We start from the raw sequence: 22,979 nt of genomic DNA, 5'->3' as shown, positions 1-22,979 counted from the left end.
TTCAGCCAAAAACAAGGTTTATTGAAGATTCGCTGTATTAGGCAGACTCTTAAGGAATCTGAGCATCTGTGGGCTATCGACTAGATTGTGAAAATCTGAGCAGTGGCTAGATTATAAGAATCAGAGCATCTTAATGGAGACAAGATGGACCTTTTATACAGAAAGCCTGTGGGAGGGATCTAGCCCAAGTAGTTTGGGGTGGTGGGAGGAGGGGCCTCGGGAGATCTGGTTGGGAGTGGCCAGTAAGCTGGGGTGAATAGAACTCCTGGGACCTGGACAATGGAACCTAGCTAGGATTAAGGGGCGGGCATAGGGAAGTAAGACAGTGGAGGGGAGATTGAATGTAGCCGCAATGAAAGGCCAGTTGTTGGGATTATAGCATCAGGCAAACGCTAGGGATTTGGCCATGTGGGAAAGTCCAAAGTTTTTCCTTTTTAGGATTTAGCTCCCATCCTCATCATTAGTATCATAGAATTTAATACTAGAAGGGTCTCTTGAGATCATTTAGTACAAATCCGTATTTTAAAAATTAGGACAAGTCTAGCCCAGAAAGAAGTAGAAGGAGGAAAAAGTATGGGTGGGGGGTACAGGTACAAAACTGGGATTAGAACTCTGGTCCTCTGATTCCCAAACTTGTTCTTTATACTACATTAGCAATCTGTTATAACCTTGGACCAGTCATATTTAAGGGATCAGGTGCTATAGGGAGTTTGGAAGTTTGATTCTTCATTTTAAGACCCTATTATATCATGTGCACAGGGGAGAGAAGTAGGAATTTTGAAAACATCAAGGATTGGATTAAGTTTCACATTTACTGAATGAAGCCTCCTCATTCCCACTGAAGCAGTTTTATATTGAGAGAAATGATTATTTCTTTCATGTATTAGTGCTTAATTATTGAATTAGGACCAAGGATTCTTTTCTGTTGCTCATCCAGAAATCAGCCAGTGTGGGAAATATTACTCATACCCAGCCAGGATAGCTAAGATCTGATCAAAGACATTAAAGAAATTCTAGGTTTAGTGGATTCCTGCTCATTGTGTTTACTCTGACTGGTCTGAGAAAATGTGGATTCTACCTTTTGTCAGGCAGGTGATACGGAAATTAATAAATCTCTTTGACCAAGATTTGGGTGCTCAGTGTTTCATACCCCAAGACCCTCATTGGAATATAGCTCACCTCATAATATTAATTCTTTCTCATTAACCAGTCAGAGTTGATTTTCACCCTCAGGTGCATGCCTTTTCTTTTTTTTTTTTCTTTCAGTCAACATGTCAAGATTTATTTGTGAGGCCAATAGAAGCTGGCTAGATTCTGAGTGAATCTGTAATTTAATGGGGGTAAGATTGGTACTTATATACAAGAAAAGACAGAAGATCTGGATGGGATTAAGGAGTGGGTAAATAGCCTGGAGTGGTCCAGGTGCATACAATGAACTGAGTTAAGGTGGTTGGAGAGCCACACTGAAAGGGCAGTTAAAAGGATTATTGAGTACTGGATGGGTTGGGATGGGCCAGATGCCTGAAGCAGACCACCAGGGACTGGGTTGTGTGGAAAAATTCAGGGGAACTACTTCCTGCTGGCAAGGGCCTTAGCTTTCAAAGACATAGTCTTTTCCTTTTAGAGGTCCAGGTACCATCACCCCATGAGCCTCAGACACTTGTATTTGGGTTTGTTGAATACTACACTGCCACATTTGTTTACTTTCAGATGTTATATCCACTAATTGACCACTCTGATTTTTAACAAGTAGTAAATTGGTTTGGTGATAATTGCTTTGTAATATAGCTTGAAATCTGGTACTGTGGTACTTTTAGGCCCTCTGTTTTCCTTCTATTTCTCATTATTTATTTATTTATTTAATATTATTATTAGCATGTTTCAATCTGTATTCAGTCAATACCAATTCTTTCTATGGAGGCAGATAGCATGCTTCATTAGTCCTTTGGAATTGTCTTGGATCATTGTATTGCTGAGAATAGTTACAGTTCTTCATTGAGGGCAGCTAGGTGACAGAGTGTATAGAGCACTGGCCCTGGATTCAGGAGGACCTGAGTTCAAATCCGGCCTCAGACACATAACACTTACTAGCTGTGTGACCCTGGGCAAGTCACTTAACCCCATTGCCTAACCAAAAAAACCCCCCCAAACCCAAAACAGTTCTTCATTGAACAGTATTGCTCTTACTATGTACAACATTCTCTTGGTTCTGTTCACTTTACTTTGTATCAGTTCGTGTAGGTCTTTCCAGGTTTTTTTCTGCTTGTCTTTTTTTTTTTTAATAGCACAATAATATTCCATTACAATCATATACCACAGCTTGTTTAGCCATTTCCCAATTGATGGGCATCCCTTTGATTTCCAGTTCTTAGCCGTTACAAAAAAGAATTTTATTTTTTTTCTTTCCAGCCAGGAAGGTGGAAAGTGGGAGGAATAGGAAGTAAATGTTTGTTAATTGAAAAAATTTTACTAAAAGGAATGGAAAACCTTCTTCTATAAAGATCTCTAGTGTCAAGGGTTGTAATAAAACTAGAGGACCTCATGCCACAAGCTAGCCAAACGTATGGTAGCTGGGAATATAGGTATGTTTTTATGGGAAATGATGTATTGTGAGAGGTTTTTTCAAAAATCACCAAGTTCTCTTCTGTGTGATCTTTTTTTTTTTTTACAGGTTATACATATGCAGTTATACATATGCAGTCATGCAAAACACTTCCATAGTAGTCATGTTGTGAAAAACTAAGTATATTTCCCCTCATCCTATCCTGCCCCCCAAGGTGTACCCCTTTTCAAAAGACTTATAAATATGGAAGTTTCGACTATATCAGTTGAATGCTTTCTAGACATACTCAATAAAAACAATTTTAATTTACCCAGAAACTCTTGTCTCCTGGAAATTTTCGGTCCTCACCATATGTTGCTCTTAGTTAGAAATTGACACCACTGCAATTAGCCTCTAACTTGGCTTGGTTTAGCATTGGGAAATTTATACTGTTACTTTTCTTGAAAAAAGACTATTGTGAATCAGTTTACATTGTTAAAGTTACTTTGAAATCAGTTTGTCACCAAACATAATTTCATGGACAGCAGTGCTTTTTTCTTTTAATTAAATTTTATTTTTTAATCAACAATAATCCTTTTTTCCCTCCCACTCAAATTCCCTCACCCCTATTTGAAAAAGAAAGGCAAAGCTCCTATTACCAACATGTATAATCAATAAAACACATTTCTACATTGGCCATGCCCCCCAAAGAGTGTCATTTTACACTTTGAGTGTTTCACTTCTTTATAAAGAACTGTCTGTAGCATGTTTCATCTATGGACCTCTGGAATTATGGTTGGTCTTTATGTTCATCAGAATTCCTAAGTCTTTCAGAGTTGTTTGTTTTTACAGTATTGTCATTGAATAAATTGTCCTGATTTTACTCTGCATCAGTTCATACAAATCTTCCCATATTCTGAAACCATTCCATTTATGATGTCTTACAACACAATGGTATTCCATCACGTTTATATACGATAAATTGTTTAGCCATTCCCCAACTGATGGGCACCTGTCAGATTCTAATTCTTTGCCACCTCAGAAAGATTTACAAGTATTTTTGTCTTCATTATTTAGAGTTTGTTTTACTTAGGGCTAATCCCTCTCCTAATCTGCTTTCCTTCTGATTCCTTCTTCTCCCTTCAGTTTACCTGTTGAGTGGAATTTATTTCTGTAGCCAACTATTTGTGTGTGTATGTATGTATGTGTATATATTCTTACCTCCTGTGACCACTTCATTTTCCTGAATTAGAATTCTTAGGAAAAGAAAGGGAAAAGAACTTAATCAAGGACAGAGATCTCATAGGTCAAAATACTCTTTTTCTTTTGTTATCTGAACTCTTCATTTTATTTTTTAATTTTTTAGTATTTTCCCCTAATTGCACATAAAAACATTTTAACATTTGTTTTTAAGAATTTTGAGTTCCAAATTTTATCCCTCCCTCCCACTCTTTTTTCCTCAGTGAGAGGATAAGCAATTTGATATAAATTATACATGTACAATCATACAAAACATAGTTCTATATTAGTCATGTTGTGAAAGAAAACAGACAAAAAATACTCCATAAAAAAATGAAGTGGAAAAATAGTATGCTTCAGTCTACATTTAGTCTCCATCTGGTGGGGCTGATGGGGGCAATGTGACCCCTAAAAAAAAAGGTCCTTGAACTTTTCCACAAACTTCAGGAACCCAGTCCCTGACTCATCTGTCCCATCCCAGTATAATCCTTTCAGCTGACCTTTCATTGTGGACCTCAGATCCAGCCCCAACCTTTCATTCTCTGTTGCCTCTGGACCACTCTGGGCTACTTGCCACTCCTTAATTTCATCAAGATCTTTTCATTGACTCTTTTTCCCATTTTCTCTTTAAAAGTAGCCTTCTCACCTTTTAAGAGCACACTCACCCATCATGTGTCAGAATAAACTTGATACTTGAACTGAAAAAAGGCTTAAGTGATTGATTTCTTTGGAGGCAGACCCACCCTTTACCCTTCCATTTTGGGGTTCCTAGCACCCCTAGACCACAGCATCTATTAGTTCATTGTCTGGAGGTGGATAGCATTTTTCATCATGAGTCCTTTGGAATTTTCTTGGATCATTGTATTGCTTAAAATAGCTAAGTCATTCATGCTTGATCATCGTACAATATTGCTATTACTATGTACAATGTTTTCTTGGTTCTGCTCACTTCACTTTGCATCAGTTCATCTAAGTCCATATTTTTCTGAAATTATCTTGTCATTTCTTCTAGCACAATAGTATTCTATCACAATCATATACCATACTTTGTTTATCCATTTCCCAATTGATGGACTCCCCCTCAATTTCTAGTTCTTTGCCACCAGAAAAAGAGCTGCAAATAAGTCCTTTCTCCTTTTTTTAGATGAAAATATTATTGAATTGCTACTATGAATATTTTTGACACTTTATTAACTATATAGTAGGATTCTAAGTATAGCTGTTTTGTCTTTCTTCCCCAGGTTCTCTCTCCTCCCCCCCTCTGAAAGGTTTGGTTTTTTTTTTGCTGTTATAGACTCCATACCTAAAGGATTTAGATTCCTTTTATCTCATACCACACAAATACTCATATAGATCCAGATTGAAGACCACTGTAACTGAGAACTTGCTACTATCTAAGACATCTCATTAGATTTGTGGACACTATTAGGAAATTATTCCTTTATACTGAGCCTAAATCTGCCTCCTTATAACTTCTCCCTATTTGTCCTAGTGCTACCTTGAGGGGCCAAGTAGGAAAAGCCTTATCCTCCTTCTATATGACAATTACTAATTTTTTTTGAAGTTTGTGATTATGTTTACTTTTGAAGCAGCGGTTTTCTAGGGTTCTGTTTAACATTTTTAGAAGTTACTTGGATAAATGCAGAGATGGCTTGCTAAATTTTCAGATAAAGCAAGAGCTGGGAGGATACCTTTTGAACTGAGTGACAGAGGCAGAATCTAAAAAGATTTTGAAATGCTTGAACTTTGAACTGAATCTAATAAGCAGAAGTTTAGTAGGGATAAATGGGGAAATCATTTAAACTCTCAGTGTTCCTACAGCAATGAAATCAGGTCTGAACCAAAAAAATTTTTTTTTGAGCTAATGTGTATTGTTGATTGTTAGTAGTATTGTATACATGAAATAATTATTAAAAGCAAAACGTGCAGGATTCATGAATAAGCACAGTCAAAAGTGGAAAAGTATAACTTTCTGTTTTGTCTATATGCTTTAGTGGGCATTAGAACCACTTAGCCTGAGTGACTCCATATTGAGGTTCTGTCATTATGTGACATTAAACTGTAATCAAAAAGTTTATAATTACCACATTGGTCAAGAGTGACACAGAGATTTTGGATTACTGTAAGGATTGTGATACCCATGGTAGATAGACATAGGGAAGTTTAGAAAAGGAGTAAATTCAGCAGAAAGATGATGAGATCTGTTTTGGACAATAAATCATATCATCTCTCTTAGGTGATAAAGGGCTAGAACTTAAAGTAGATAAAAGGACCAAAACTAGAATCTTATTTTCTCAACAAAAAGTAGAAGTTCTATATTGGTAATCTTATTGTAAGATCTGGAGAAATGTAATTTCTAATTATTTTTTTATCTTAACTTTTCTTTTTAGCTTTTCACAATGTCCAAGAAAAGATCTAATGGCAAACAGGAAAAGTCTGAAAGAAAGGGCGCGTCTCCTTCACGCAACGTAGATGAAAAAGTAAGAAGTCTATTTCGTGATACAAATGTAATATTTTCACACTTTTATTTTTGTATTAAAGGGGGAAAAATCAGTTTTTAGAATGACACATAGAAGATGATTTTTTCTTTTTGTCAAGGTTTGCTTATCCCAGGACAGTTATGTTATTTTCCTCATCCTTTTTTTCTTAAAAAAGGAACTTTAATGAAGATGAAATGGCATGATATTCTAATAATGTTATTTCTTAGTTTCTGTGGGTATTGTTTAGAATGACTGTAGCTTAAATTTGGGAGGAATTAGGGAGATTTGTTTACTATGTATCTCATTATGTTAGAGACTAGTGATTTAATTGACCTGAAGTGGGAATGTAAGATATTAGATGTGTAGTTTCAAAGTTTATGTGGATAAGAATGTGGAAAAGCCTTGGAGGTGGCCATCAGTGATACTAGCCAAGGTGAAGATCATTTCCTGATATGGGCAAGGTGGGTTGTTTAAAAAAACTCAAGTTGTTTTGAGTCCCTTGGAATGAATCAGATTCCTGGAAAGAAAAGGAATGGAAATAGTGTTGGTATTATAGCAGATAGAGATTTATTGTCAGCACCTCATTCAAGGTATTTTTAAAGTAGGGCATACCTCTAATATACTGGTTATGCTATTGATGGCCATAGACCTGGCACTAGGACACCAGGCTAAAGCTTCAAGTTTTGAGTGTTTATATGAACATCCAACTATAGTCACTTTTTTGTTAATGATCCCATCCTTGGTTCCTTCTCAGTAGTTTATTTTGGGAAGGGGTCCTGGTTGAATGCATGCTAATTCACTATTGGACTTGACTGACACAGTAAGGTATCAGTACCATTCTTTAACTTTTTCCTTCAGGAGAGATTTGTATGTAGCCTTCACCCTTTTCCTAATCATCATAGAAAATATGGATGAAATCCGGGAAGTTCCCTAAAATCAGTTATTCAATTAAATCATTATAGGTAAAATTATCAATTAAAATCAGGAAATTGTTAACTATTGACTAAGCATAAAGTGCTATTATATTAATAACCAATTATTCATATTGGGATCTAGAGTTTTTTCTCTTTTTACTTCCTTATTCAAAGCTCAACCCTTGTGGATCAGTCTTTGAAAAATACTTCTGATAGATGAGTTTGCCTAGGAATCCTCCCCACTCAGAAAATCTAATCTCAGTGAATTACAGCCCTAAAAGCATTAGACTCATGCATTTAAACTGGGGGGAAGGGCGGCAGGGCCATTGTTCAACTTGAGTGGTCTGAGTGGAGATGGATTCTTTTGCCCTTTGTGCAAAAGTCTCAAGCCACAGAGAAGTCTCTGCTGAAGGGATTGAGGGCTTTTAGCCCGCCCCCTCATTAGAAAAAGTCTACCTACTTATTAATAGTTAATCAGTTAGGGTTGATTTTCACCTGTCAAGGGCAACCCACTTTTCCTTGATCTCCCTGGTTTTGTCTTTGGTTAAGAGAGACTACTAACTGTCAATTTGTTGATTATTTACTAACCTAATAAATTATTAATTACACAGAAACTCTGTCTCTTGGACTTATTCATCTCACCTGGGAGGAAGGTGCTCTTATTATATCCCATTTTATAGATGAGGAAACTGAGGCATACAGAGATTAAGTGACTTGTCCAGGGTCACACAGCTAGTAAATGTCTGAGGCTGGATTTGAACTTAGGCTTTTTTGACTCCAGTCCAATGCCCTATCACCTTCACCACCTGCCTGCCTAGGTTAGCAATTGTGGTTAGCAATCAAAAGATTCATCTGAGAAGTTTTTTTTCAGTGCAGAACATTTGTTGATTTAGCTTACTAGAAGACAGAAGGACCAAGGTGAGAGCCATAGTAGTATATTGTATTCATTCACAAGTTAATGTGGACTACTACTGACTGCTGTTGCTAATTTTGTAATCAGAAGTCATGTATTGTATGCTGACTTTTGTTGTGTATTTGTGATTTAATGAAGGGAGATTTTAGTTGTTCATTTACAGTTGCTAACAAGGATCAATAAAACAGGAGTTCTTAACTTTTTTGTGTGTCATGGGCTACTTGGCAATGGTGAAGCTTTCTTATGATGTTTTAAAATACATAGGGTTACAAAGAAAACCCATTATATTGAAATAAAGATGCAATTTTTTTCCCATCCACGTTCATGAACTTGCTGACATCTATTCAGGAACCCTTTTTTGGTCTAGAAGCCCCAGCAGGGAACACCTGCTCCTAAGCATCATTATCCCCAGAGAGTGAATTTCTAGGGGATTCCTGACTTGTTCAAAGTGACAGAAGCCACACAGTAGACCAAGATTACTGTTTTGAAAGATTTCCAAACTCAGCATGAAGACAACCTTGTTTCTCCTGGTAAGCAGAGTCTCCTGGCTTTGTGACTTTGGGCAAGTCACTTCTCTTCTGGGAAATGAGGAGGTTGAATTTAATGATTTATAAAATCCAGCTCTCAGTCTGTGATCCTGTTAGTGCTGGGACCTAGATTGACTTACTTAGGGGCTTCAGCATGAGAGAACCTTTTGTTAACAAGATGACCACTTATTTTTAGGACCTTCTTATGGGCTGCCTTATGAGGAGCAGTTTTGTCCACTTTTTAAGTAAAGCCTGGATGACCACTTGTTGGGAATATTATAGATGGGCTTCTTCAGGTATGGACTAGGTGGCCTCTAAGATTCCTTCTGTCACTGAGGTCCTGTGATTCTTCCTGTCAGCTCTTCCTGTTTATATAAGGTTACTTACTCTGAGTGTGGGGAGAGAGGTGACTGGGAACCATATGTCCTCATCTGCCGCCATCAGTAGATCCTATTGGATTCATTCATTTTTTAATAAACATTTATTAACTATTACTTGAAAAGTCCTTGAGGGCAAGAATTTAGTTGTTTTTTGTCTTGGTGCACCCAGGGCCCTGCACAGACTAGTCTCTTAATGCTTATTGAAATGGATAGACTAACCCTGAAGGCCAACTAAAGCTTAAAGAATCATAGACTCTTAGAATGTTACATTGAAGTAACCTTGGGAGGTCATTGGATATACACTACTCACTTTTACATAAGAAATCAAGTCTCAGAAAAATTGTGATGTCCTCACTGTCATAAAATAGTTCTAGGTCTAGGAGTAGAACTCAGGTCAGCTGCATTTCAAGTTTGTATTGTTTTCTATCTCACCTGCTTCCTCAACTTACCTTTTATGTAACTTCTGCATCATTACATTCTTATACCTCTAATATCTCACAGGTATTATCTGTTGAGCACTAATAAGTATAGAATAACTCTTTTTATAGCATTTTTAAAAATTGAATCTTCTCCTCCTCCCTTTTTCCTCTTGGAATTCTTAGGAAAAGAAACAGAAAAGAATCTCTTCGAAAGCACCAAGTCCGAGTATCTTGTCTTACTCCAGATGTTCAGCTTCCTTAGGGAAGAGAAAGTTGGTGAGTTTTATCTATCCTTACTAATTTTCTTGTTTCTTCCCCTCATTCTTTTTTGTTAATCTTTTCTTTATAATAATCTTGTACTTTGATTTTCTTTTTTTTTTCTTTTTGGCTGTAAATTTTAACTTTTTCCTCATCAAAAGCCATATATTAATAGCCTAACTGCATTTATGTATACTAATTGTTGTACCTGTAGGACTAGCATACACGTCCACATGTTTAAAGAAAACCCCAAAGTGTAGTAACAGAAATGATAAATGAATTCATGAAGGGACATGTAATACTTACCTAGTGTATGAACAGTAGGTACACAAGGGATTGAAAGTGAGGCATATTACTTTGGTTAATGCCAAGAAGAATAGCTGTGAGAACTCCATTATGTGTAATGTAGAATGCTTTAAGCATTTTGGCTTCATAGAACTTAACTTTCATTCCAATTTATTTTTATCAGATTGATCTTCATATCATTCTTTAAAAAAAAAACCAAACTTCAGTGGATCTCTTGTTTATAGGTTAAAGTATAAGAACTCCCTTTTCTGGCATCTAAGATTTTTTTTAACGGATCTTATCCAGCTTATCCAACATTATCTCCCATTATTACCTATATGTATATTCTCTTCCATCTTGCCTAGTCTCCTTACTATATGCACCATACTTGAACTTATCGTGCTCATTTCCAGTTCCAAGACTTGGAAGGCCTTCACAGTTTACCTATCGATGTCTGCGATGTTGTATTGAAATAAGATTTACCACTTATCAGTGGTGTGACCTTAGATGAGTCACTTAAGTTCTGAGCTTTTCTTTTTTTTTTTTGTGAGGCAACTGAGGTTCAGTGACTTGCCCAGAGTCAGACAGCTAGCGAGTGTTATGTGTCTGAGGTCGGATTTGAATTCAGGTCCTCCTGATTCCAGGGCTGGTGCTCTATCCACTGTACCACCTAGCTATCCTGAGCTTTGCTTTTCTAAATTACATTTGCATTATGTACTTTATAGGGTCTTTGTGAGAAAAGCACTTTATGAACAATAAAGTAATTAGCTATTATTGTTATCCTTCAAAGCCCAGCTCTAGTTCTAATCAATTCCCTCCCACCTACTTAATTTCTCTTTTCTTTTTTTTTGTGAACTATTGTAGTAACAGTGACCCTCTTATCTGAGAGCCTTGCCTCCTATTTCACTGAACAAATGTAGGCCATTCACCAAAACCTTCCTCTTCTTTATTCCTCCTCATTTTACTTCACTTACATGATGAGTTTAAGATATCTATGGGACATCCAATTTGAGATGTCCAACAGGCAATTGCAAATGTCAGACTGGAGGTCAGGAGTGAGGGATCTGAGCTAATGAAAGAGAAGAGGGATAGGGTAGCTGAAGTAGATTGCATCAAATCAAGAGCACTGGTACTAAGCACATAACTTTTCTCTCACCACCCTCTTCTTCTTTATAAAGAGATGGCAGGAAACAAAGAAAAAGGGAAAATTCTTGATCTATCCATTCCTGCTAGCATTCAGTATCTCTCTTCCCTTTCATGGCTAAACTCCTTGAGAAAGCCATCTAGAGTTAGCAAGGTGGCACAGTGGATAGAGCTGTTGAACCTGGAGTCAAGAAGGCCTGAGTTTATTTCCTGCCTCAGATACTCAGTAGCTGTATGACCCTGGACAAGTCACTTAACATCTGTATGCCTGTTTCCTCAGCTATAAAATAGAAATAATAATAATGATATCCACTTCCCAGGATTGTGGTGAGGATTAAATGAGATAATGTTTGTAAAACACTTAGCGCAGTTCCTGGCACATAGCAGGCACTTAATAAATGTTTGTTTCCTTCTGACTATAATCTATGCTTTCACTTCTGTCTTCTCTCTTCTGAAGTTTCTGTAATCTCGCTTCCAACCTTATTCAACTCAAACTAATCTCTCCAAAGTTAGCAAGGATCTCTTAATCACCACATCTAATGGCCTTTCCTCAGTCTTTATCCTCCTTGACCTCTTTGTAGCCTTTGACACTGTCATTCACCCTCTTCTTGATATTCTTTCTTTTCTGTGTTTTCATGACATTATTCTTTCCTGTTCTATATGTGTGACCTTTCCTAAGTCTCCTTTGTTGAATCTAGGTCATGCCTCCTAACCAGGGGTAACCCCTAAAGCTCTGTCTTGGGCCCTTTTCTCTTTTCCCTTTGTACTGTGTCATTTGGTGATCTCCTCAGGTCTCATGAATTCAATTAACATCTCTGTGCTGATGATTCTCAGATCTGTTTAACCAGCCCTACTCTCACTTCTGATCTCCCATCTGGCATCTCCAGCTGTCTCTTGGACATCTCAAACTGGATGTTTCATAGATATCTTAAACTCACCATGACCAAATTGAACTCATTCTCTTTCTCCCCAAGCACTCTCCTCATCTTAAACTCACCATGACCAAATTGAACTCATTCTCTTTCTCCCCAAGCACTCTCCTCTTCCTAACTTTCCTCTTACTGCTAAGGATACCACCATCCAGTCCTAGGTGTCATCCTGAACTCTTCAATTTTTTTTTTTCACTCCTTCATATCTAATATGTTATTAAGCCCTGCCAATTTTGCTTTTACAGCATCTCTTTGTGTATTCTGTCTTCTTCCTTTTGATACTTGGGCTGTTTTGGTGTAGGCCCTCATTACCTAATGGCCTGGACTATTGTAATAGCCATTCCAGTACACCTTCCATTCAGCTGCTAAACTGATCTTCCTAAAGTACAGGTCTGACTATGTCACTTCCCTATTCATTAAACTTTGCAGGGCTGCCTATTATCTTCAAGACCTAATACAAAATCCTCTTTTTTCTGCTTGGTTTTTAAAGCCCCTTTTTAACCTGGCCCCTCTTACCTTTCCACTCTTTTTATACTTTACTCCTGTCCATGTACTCTGCTAACTAGTGACACTGTTCTCCCTGTTCTCTCTACCTTTTGATTCTGCATATTTACTTGTTCTTTCTCATTCCTGGAATGCTGTGCTTGCTTATATCTACCTTCTCTTCTGGCTTCCTTCATGTTTCAGCTTATATCTTACCTTCTGCAAGAGGCCTTTCTTTATCCTCTCAATTGCTACTACTTTCTCTCTAGTTTACCTTATATATAGCTTGTTTGTACATATTTGTTTGCATGTGTTCTCCTCCATTAGAACATAAGTTCCTTGAGGACAGAGACTGTTTTTGGCTTTCTTTGTATCCCTGGTGCTTAGTACATTATTTGGAACATAGAAAGCACTTAATAAATGCTTATTTATTTGGCCATATTCTCTAAACCAAAAATGGGCTTGTGTGGCGTGACAAATTAGAGTAATTTTTCAAATCATTAAATCATTTAAAATAAAAATCAGAAGTATCTTAGATTCAGAATATTTGATCATTTTTCATAGGGTCATTGATATTGATAGAACTGGAAAGGAGTTTAGAGATCATTTAGTGCAAACCCATCATGTTATAGCAAAGAAACTGAGACCTAGAGAAATTGCTGCCTTGTTTTGCTGTCACACTGTTTTTTATATGTGTCTTGATTATTCCCAACTAGTCTGTAAGCCCCACAAGGGGAGGAAACTTTTTTTTAAAAAATGTTATCAGTGCTTTGCATAGTTTGTGCTCATTCAGTTCTTCTGATGCATAGATTTCCTTTTTCAGAAATCTGATTATACAAACATTTTATGCTGTGATCCAAAAAAAAGAGAAGACCTTCAAAGGTAAATTCCTTATTGTGCTAACATCTTTATACTTTTTTGGTTAATATGAATGGTGAAGCCCAAGGTAAATAAAACTAAGAATAGATTTTGAATTTGTGTAAGATGTGGAAAATCCTTTATTTAGTTTTGGTTTAACTATTTTCTTCAATTTTTGCACATAAATATTGTCTCTTACTGACATTATACAGAAATTCTGGTTGTAATTAACAATCAAGTTTTGTCAGCATCACCTTAAGCAAGAACATTTTCAGTGAAGTAAAAATTCCATCAGTTAAATATAGATTTCAGTCATAAATAATTCAACTTTGTTTCATCCTTACAAAATTTACTTAAAGCACTAGCGTGATAATTTAAAAAGCAAATCTATAAAATTTATACTATATCTGTGAAGTCTGTATAAAATTTATATTGATATCTTTGTTGAATTGCTTGGTAGCAGAAACAGCTAGGAGAACTGATGAGATAGCTATGGAGCATTGTACAAATAGAGGGTAGAATTGTAATATATGGTCAAAGGATATAAGCAGGCAGTTTTCTAAGGAAGAAATCTAAATCAATAGCCATATGAAAAAATGCTCCAAATCATTAATAATTAGAGAAATGCAAATTAAATAAACTCTGAGGTTCTGTCTCCCACTCACTAGGTTGGCAAAGTTAACAAAAATGGAAAATGACAGATGTTGATGCACTCTTGGTAGAGCTGTGAATTGTTTGACCATTCAGGAAAGCATTTTGGAACTGGCCAAAAAGTTACTGAACTCTGCATAGCCTTGACCTAGGATTACCACTACTAGGCTTATGTCTCAGATCAAAGAAAGAAGAAAAGTATCCATGTATACAAAAATATTTATAACAGCTCTTTCTGTGGTGTCCAAGAATTAGAAACTGAGAGATTCCCATTAGTTGGGGAATGCCTAAACATTAAATTGTGGCATGTGATGTAATAGAATACTATCATGTTCTAAAAAAATGGTAGATAATTTCAAAGAAACTTGGAAAGACTTACATGAATTGATACAGAATGAAGTAGGAAGAACAGAAACAATTTATACAACAATTTTAATAACAAACAGCTTTGAAAGATATAGGGACTGATCACTTCAATGACCAGTTATAACTCAGAGGACTTATGATAAAATGCACAACCCAACTCTAGACAGAGAGGTCATGGGACTCATTCAGAGGGAGACATATAATTTTGGACATGGCAAATATGAAATTAAATTAAAAACAGTAATATAAATTAAATATTTTATTTTCCCCCCAATTACATGTAAAATTATTAACATTCATTTAAAAATTTTTTGAGGGACAGTTAGGTGGTACAGTGGATAGAGCACCACCTCTGGAGTCAGGAGGACCTAAGTTCAATTCCGGCCCCAGACACATAAGACTCTCTAGCTGTGTGAATCTGGGCAAGTCACTTAACCCCAATTGCCTTACCAAAAAAAAAAATTTTTTTTTGAATTCCAAATTCTTTCCCTTCCTCCTTCCCATTGCAGTTTGATATAGGTTATACATATGCAGTCATGCAAAACATATTTCCATGTTAGTCATGTTGTGAAAGACAACACAGACAAAAAAAGTCCAAGAAAATAAAAAGTATACTTCTGTCTGCATTAAGATTCCATCAGTTCTTTCTCCAGAGATGGAAAGCATTTTTCATTCTAAGTCCTTCAGAATTGTCTTGGCTTGTTGTATTGCTGACAGTAGCTAAGTCATTCACAGTTGATCATCAGCCAGATTTTGCTGTTACTATAGTGTTCTCTTGGTTCTTCTCATTTCATTTTGCATCAGTTCATATTAAGTCTTTTCAGGTAAAAACAATATAAATAGGGTAGGAAAGAAAAAATAATCCTCTGTTATTTGAATAGATTGTGAAGGAAGTTTGAGAAATACAAAAATAAATAAAAAAATCATGAATGCCCTAAGACCGTAAAGTTCTTTGAGGGCAGGATCTATTTACTAAACTTCTTTGTATGCTTCATCATGACTGACACCATACTACACATTTTATATATACTGAGTTAAAACTTGCTGAATTGATGTGGACCTCGAACCATACGAGTATTACACCTCTAGACTATTAAGAGATATAGAACTAATAGAACTAGCATTCTAGTGGAAACAGTGTATCTGAAATCCCAAAGGTTTTCCCCACTATTCTTTGAGACATTTGTTATATAAAATGTATTTCTTATTTAAAAAAACCTTATTGATATATATATATTTTTAATATCACCTACATTCCTGAATATATCCCCTGCTTAATGAGCCATCCTTTAGAACAAGGAATGAAAAAGAAAAAGAAGGCAAAAGCAGTTCATCAAAACTTAATTCTTACAGTCTGCACAATGAATAATCCACGCTCATGATCTCCCATCCCTGCAGAGAAGGAAAGGATATGCCTTTTCATCTCTTCTCAACTAAGTTTGTACACTATAATTACATGACAGCTTCATTTTTGTTGTCCTTTCCATGTATGTTGTTGTAATCATTGTATGCTTTCATAAGTCTTCCCATGCCTCTCTGAATTCTTCATATTTGTTGTTTCTTACTGTACAGTACTATTACATTCCCATACAGGTTTGTTTAGCCATTAGACCATAGATCTGGTCAGTGGACAATTACTTTGTTTACAGTTTATGCTAGTAGAAAAAATAGTGGTGTGACTGTTTTGTTATATGTGGGACCTTTCTGTCTCTGACCTCTCCCTGGAGTATATGCCTAGTAATGGGATCTTTGGGTCAAAGGTAGTGGGCATTTTAACCACAATTTTAGCTTAATTCTAAATTATTTTCCAGGATGGTTGGGCCAATTTATAGCTCTCCTAACACTGTACTAGTGTGCCATTCTTTCTCGAGCCTTTCTAGTATTGGGTAAGAAGGAAGGAAGGAAAGAAGGAAACATTAAGTGCTTATGATGTGCCAGATAGACAAAGATACTATAAAGCCAGGAATAAGTCCAGGAGGGGAATGAAGGTAGGCATGGTCCCCTCCACAGAATGGAGGTCTCAAGAGGAATTCATCAGTGGGAGAGAAGGTTATTTCCATCTTTTGTCATCTTTGCCAATTTATTAGTTGACAGGTAAAGTTGCTGATTTGTTTTGCTTTGCATTTCTCTTGTTTTTTTGGTATTTGTAGTGATCTTTCATATACTTATTAGTAGTTTATAATTCTTCTTTTGGTAACTCTTTGACCATTTGTCCCTTTGGGATATTTGGGTTGGTGTGGATATTGGACCCTTATCAGATATTTGCTACAAATTTTTTTTTCCAGTCAACTCCTTCCCTTTTTGTCCTAGAGGATAGATAGAATTCGTGCAAAAGCCTTTCAATTAATATAATTCAGATTATTTTATCTTTTGTGATCATTTCTATTCCTTAATTGTTTGAGAACACTTTCTGAGCTATAACTGAAAAGCATTTCATCTTCATTTGATTCTCTATTTTTTTTTTCCTTTATGGCACATAAAATCCATTTTGAGTTTATCATGAATAGAATTTAGCATTTTGGTCTAAATCTAATTTTTGCTAAACTGCTTTCCAGTTTTTTCCCAGTAGTTCTTGTCAGAGAGGGAGTTCTGCAAATAATTTATGTTTTCAAGCTTATTGTACACTGAGTTATTCCTTATCTAGTCTCTTCCACTGATCTACTTTTCTTTTTTTTAATCTGCACCAAATAGTTCAAATGATAAGTGCTGTATACTATAATTTGAGATCTGAAAGTGCTATTTTCCCTTTCATTTCTATTTTTTCTTAATTCCTTTGCATTTCTAGACCTTTTATTCCTCCAAAGAATTTTGTTATTTTGTTTAGCTCTTTAAAGTATCACTTTGATTTCATTGGCATAGGACAAATTTTATAAATCAATTTAGGTATTGTTGTTTTTAATTATGTTGGCATTTATTTGTGTTTAGTAGAGGTTTACAGTGTTGGATCTTCACTGGTTATGAATACGTAGCGTAAACTGTGTACTTAGATATCATATGTCTTTGTGAGTGACCCAGGGACACATGTAACCTCTCGAAGTTTTAATTTCCTCATCAGTAAAACTGGGATAAATAATACCTATAGTACTCATTTCCCTGATTTGTTGCAAGGATCAAGAGAAGTAATGCACATGAAGCACATTATAGGCCTTAAAGTGCTACGTCAGTGTAAGACATTACAATATATTGTTATCAATTGGATGTTAATCAGATATGTCTACTTTGATTTTGAATTGTTATAATATTCAGTGGAATTTGGTAACCATGACTTAAATTCATCTTATGTCAGTTTATGCTTTACACTATTCCAGTATAAGTTTGAGAGTGTCATAGTGTATAAGTCATCCTGTAACTTAATTTTTCTGCACCACTTTGTAGGTTGGATGTAGAAACAGGCACTCAAAAGAAGAAACAAAAAATCAGTTCTTTTTCATCCCAAGAGCCTGATAGACTTCAAAAGAAATCATTTGATGACAGTCAAAGTACTTCTCACAGTCAATCTTTAAGTAGAAGTGAGAAAGGAATACAGAAGTATGATTTCAAACATGAAGATGTAAAATTGAAAAATGGGAACAACCAGAGTGATTATGACCTCAAAAGTAATAGCCTCACGTTTGCCAAGAATGCACAGCCCAGGTCTGAAGCTCCAACAGGTGAAAGGAAATGGCCTCATTATCTTGCTCAAAGGGAAAAGGTGAAAGGATTAAAGAAGAGAGAAAAGATCAATAAAGTCAAAGATAATTTAGGAAAACCTTCACTTGAGAAGTACATCAAAGATGAATTTGCCAAGGAATGCACTTCCAGAGCCTTGAGTAAAGAAGTACTTGAACCTGAAAGATGCAAAATCAGTTTCAAAATTGCTACAAAATCCAGTGGTAGTCTTCAAAAACCAGTAGAGGATAATGTTTTAAATTCTAAAATTCATAAACCAAAGCCTTCATGTGAGAAAAAAGAGAGCCTTCAGAATCCTCCAAGTTTTTCTAGACACAAAGTTAAACATTTATCACCATCAGATTCTTCATATAAGTCGTCTCACTATAAGTGGAAGGAAAAATGTCATCCTGATCATTCCAGCCAAAAAAGAAATAATTCACAACCGGAAGAAACTTTCTTTCCTGAAACAGTATCATTAAAACAGGTGGAGTGAATAAATATTTTGGTCAAAATATTTTGATAGTAGAGTAAGCTTTAAAAGTGGTTCTGTTTTGGAGATATTTCCCACTTGGAAAGTTGGTTAATATGAGAGTTGCTGAGAATTTTCTTGTTTTTAGGCCTTAAACATCATTACATAATAGAGTAAAGTGTGGGAAAGGAGGGAGCCCACCTGTCCTTTCTTCCTTAATTGTGAGGGGGTTGGTTCTTTTGTGCTCTTGTAGGGCTTTTATTAGGCACTTGAGTAGGTGTATGTTTTCTACTTTGGTAAAATTTGCTTTTACAAGGTGCTGATGAATGTATGTTCCGAGAGGGAAGGGAGTGTTTTACTTTTATCTTTGTATCCTTGAACTTTGCACAGCACGTATTAAATACTTTATAAATGCTAGTTATTAATTAACTGATTTGGTGGGAAAGGTTTTCATCAAAGTGGTCCTTTTAGCTATTTTACTGGTAGCCAGCTGCCAGAAAAAGACAAAAGATGAAAACAGGAACCCTAGTATCCCTTAGCCCCTATACAGGGCAGCTTTCAGTTTTCCAGTGCATCCAGTTCCAGTGCAATCCAAATTACAATTTATATTGATTTTGCTCTCTCAATTTCCTAGTTCATTTTTAGAAATGAATGCTTTTCCTGCTGGATTCTGTTCAATTCAACAAGCATTTATTAAGCAACTACTATGTGTTAGAAGGCACCAGAAGTACAAGAAGCAGTTGCTTCCATCTAGGAGCTTAAATTTTCTTGAGAGATACGACATGTAGGCATATAAGTAAATGAAATGTATAGAAGAGTAATTTCAGAGGATGTTAGGGGAAGATCCCTAACAACTAGGGGAACAGTAAAGGCCTTCTGTAGGAGTTGATACCTCAACTGAGCTTTGAAGGAAACTAGAGATTTTAAGAGGTGGATGAATATGAGGAAAGAATGCTTGGAAAGCATAGGGGGAAGACAGCAAGTGTGTGTGTGTGTGTATGTACACATATATATACATATATATATATACACATATATAATTTTTAGTGAATAAATACAAATACTTAAAAAGTAGTTAAGTACAATGTAGTTCAGGAGGATGGGTACTAGAAGTTGGAGGGATTTGGAAGGGTCATGCAGAAGATGGTGTTTGAACTACTTAAATGAACAGAGGGTCTTTGAGGCAAAAGATTAGGAGAGAGTACATTCCACGAATTGGGTGATAAATCAGTACCAAGGCATGGGGACAAGAAGATGAGGCATTGTTTGTGAGGAACAGAGAAAAGGCCTGTTTGGCTGAACCGTTGAGTATGGGAAATTGGTTAAGTGTATATTGAGGCTGGAAAGATAGATTGGGGCCAGGTTGTAGGTCTTTAAGAACTCAACAAAAGAGCTTATATTTTCCCTACCAAAAAAATAGGAAGCCACTGGAATTGATTGAGTAGGGAAGAATGGTCAGGTCTGTGATCAAGGAAAGTTACTTTGGATGGACTGAAATAGTTAAAGACTTGAAGCAGAGATGACTTAGGAGGCTGTTGCAATAATCTGGCCATAAGGTGAGGAGGAGCTGATCTAAGGTGGCAGCAGTGTAAATGGAGAGGAGTTGGATGAGAGAGATGTCATGAGGGTAGAAATGGCAAGGTTTGGCAACTGGTTACGTATATAGGGTGACAGAAAGTGAGAAGCTAAGGCTATTGCCAAAATTATGAACCTGGGAGCCTGAAGGATGATAGTACCTTCAACAGAAGTAGGAAAGTTTTAAAGAGACAGTTTGGGAGGAAAGTTTGAGGTTAGTTTTGGACATATGTTTGAAATGTCATCTGCATAAGGGTGATAATTGAACTCCTAGGGGTTGAAGACAAACCAAGAGAGGCAGTGTAGAGGGGAAAGAGAACATGGTCTAGGATAGAATTTTGGAAAACACCCACAATTATTAGCATGATATAGATGATAAGTATGGAATGGAGGAAAACACAACACTGGGTCATGAAAACCCAGAGAGGAGAAAATATTCAGGAGGAGAGGGTAAAGGATGGCTACTTGGTTGTGAACCTGGGTGAATATAAAGATACTGGTACCTTAAACAGACAAGGTGAACTTTGGAGGAAGGATTGGTTTTGGGGAAAATATAATAAGTTCCATTCTGTATATGTTGGATTTGAGATTCCTGTGGGATATCCAGGTTGACATCTCCAGCAGGCAGTTGATAATGTGGAGCTGAAATTCAGGAGAGGTATAAAGGCTGGGCCCATAGATTAGGGAGTCATCTGCATAGAGATGATAATTGAATCCTCTGGAATTGAAGCTATCTCTACTGGAGAGTGTAGAGAGAGAAGAGAAGGCCCAGTACAGACTACAGATTCTTGGGGGACACACCTACAATAAAGCCATTGAAAAAATACTACTGGTTAGGATGTAGTCTTAGAATCTGGTATATTCTTTATCATTAACTAATAGAATTAATTTTTATTTAGAGTTTTGAAGCAGCGCATTCTTCTAATTCGAGTGATTGTGTTCAAGATACAGATCAAGAGGTTAGTGTTCTTATTTATTTCTAATGTATTAAATATATTTGCTAAATTGAGTTGTTCTTGGTTCATTGATACTAAAAATGATGTGAATATAATTTTAAGACAAGTTTGATACTGTTGTTGCTATACTATAATCATTATATATAATTATGTACTATATAGTCATTGAGAGAGCATTATGTAGTAAAAGGACCTCTAGATTTGCAATCAGAGGACATCTGTTCAGATTCAGCCTCTGTCATTTACTACTTGTTTGACCCTAAACAAGTTACTTTACCTCTCTGGGCCTCAGTTTCATCGTCTGTAAAATGATGAGGTTAGACTAAATGGCCTCTAAGGACCCTTAGAGCTCTAGCTCTAAATATATAATATGTGATTTATGAACCTATGTAATTTTGTGGTATAGATTCTTCCAAAGGCCTTTATCTAGAAAAACATTTTAAAATGTTCCTACTTCATCATCTGATTTTTTGCCTTTATTATTTTAACAGACTGCATGTGTCTTAAGCTTTTATTATAACAAACACTGAAAGATATTTCCATTTGTACTTGTAGTTGCAAAAATGTAGCATGGCATTAGAATATTTTGGCTACATTTATTATCTTAAAAGACAACAAAATGAGGATATTGTTCTTGGAAATTATATGCATGTCTGTCACCATTGCAATATGGGAAGAGGGAAAGCCCGGTGCATTTCTCCTTTAATTGGCTTCAGTTTAGTCCTGAAATAGGTTTTTAGTTATTATATTTACTTAATGGAGTTTATTTCTTAATCTAATAATTATAGGTACATAGGATGTTTTTAATTTTTCTTTTAAAAAGTTTCAAACTTCATTAAATTGCTGATTATTTTTATGACCCTCAATTTTTTATGGTCCTCCTTGTAGTATAAGAAGCCTTTTTTCTTTTTCCTGATTTAAATTTATTATACCTTTTAGCTTCTTTGTTTAGTTTTCCATTAGGAAATTAATTTCTTCAAATTGGTCAGGCCTGAAGATCCAGTTTGTAATCCGGAGTTGTTCTTAAACTTTTTTTTATTACTCTGAGGAAAAACATCAACCAACTACATTTCAATATATTAGGATGTTAAAGTTTTAAACTTTTTTTCTTTCTATACTTCCTATACACAGATCTTCTGTCTTGAATATAGATGGTTTTCATTTTCTTATTACTTGGAAGTTGTAAACTCAGAATACATTTAAATGTGAATCTTTCTGCAATTCATTAAAAAAAAAATCAGCTTCACAAATGCAAGATTAGGAAGGCATTACTACACAGCAGTTAGTCTGTAAATGATCTGAGGGTTTTAGTGTACTACAAGAATAATGTGAATTGGTATGGTGATTTGGTAGCCAAGAAAGCTAGTGTGATCTTGGGCTGCTGTGAAAGAGACCTAGATGCCAGGAAAAATAAAGTGCTAATTCTGTTGTCTGCAGCCCTTGCCTGACCACATTGGGAGTATTGTGTTCTATTCTAGGAACTGTTATAGGAAGGACATGGATAAGCTTGTAGAGGAGCGCAGCCAGGAGAATGGAGGACTTTGAATTCATGCCGTATGAGGATTAGTGGAAGGAATGGAATCTTTCACTTGGGAAGAGAACACTGGCTAGTGGGGTGGAGAGGGTGTAGTGGTATAGGGGGAACAGAGATATGAGAACTGTCTTGAAATATTTGAAAGGCTGTCACCTGGGAGAGGGATTGGCCATGTTCTGCTTGGTCCCAGAGGGCAGAACGAGGAGCAGTGGGTACAAGTTGTAAAGGTCCATTTTGGACTTGATGTAAGGAAGAATATCTTAATAATTAAAATTGTTCCTAAGTACAGTGGGCTGTTTTTAATGTGGTGGGTTCCCCTTCACTTGAGATCTTTAAGTAAAGACTAGATGACCACATATCTGTTATAGAGGAGGTCCTTTTTTCAGGTACAGGTTGGATTAGATGGC

General features: G+C 36.1%; 1 protein-coding gene across 1 annotated transcript in view; it reads left to right on the top strand.

Annotated features, from left to right (window-relative positions):
* SWT1 (SWT1 RNA endoribonuclease homolog) overlaps positions 1-22,979 on the top strand; it is a 136,293-nt gene that overhangs the window by 3,854 nt on the left and 109,460 nt on the right. Inside the window, 5 exon segments of the mRNA XM_020984402.2 lie at positions 6,172-6,261; positions 9,598-9,690; positions 13,336-13,394; positions 17,763-18,522; positions 20,982-21,041. Coding sequence (XP_020840061.1) covers positions 6,181-6,261; positions 9,598-9,690; positions 13,336-13,394; positions 17,763-18,522; positions 20,982-21,041 — 1,053 coding nt within the window. The 5' untranslated portion in view covers positions 6,172-6,180.

This window comes from Phascolarctos cinereus, unplaced genomic scaffold, assembly GCF_003287225.1.
Source record: "Phascolarctos cinereus isolate Bilbo 61053 unplaced genomic scaffold, phaCin_HiC Scaffold_5;HRSCAF=322, whole genome shotgun sequence".
Classification (NCBI taxonomy): domain Eukaryota; kingdom Metazoa; phylum Chordata; class Mammalia; order Diprotodontia; family Phascolarctidae; genus Phascolarctos; species Phascolarctos cinereus.
The sequence above is the reverse complement of the archived record's forward strand: the minus strand, read 5'-3'. Positions and strand labels throughout refer to the sequence as shown.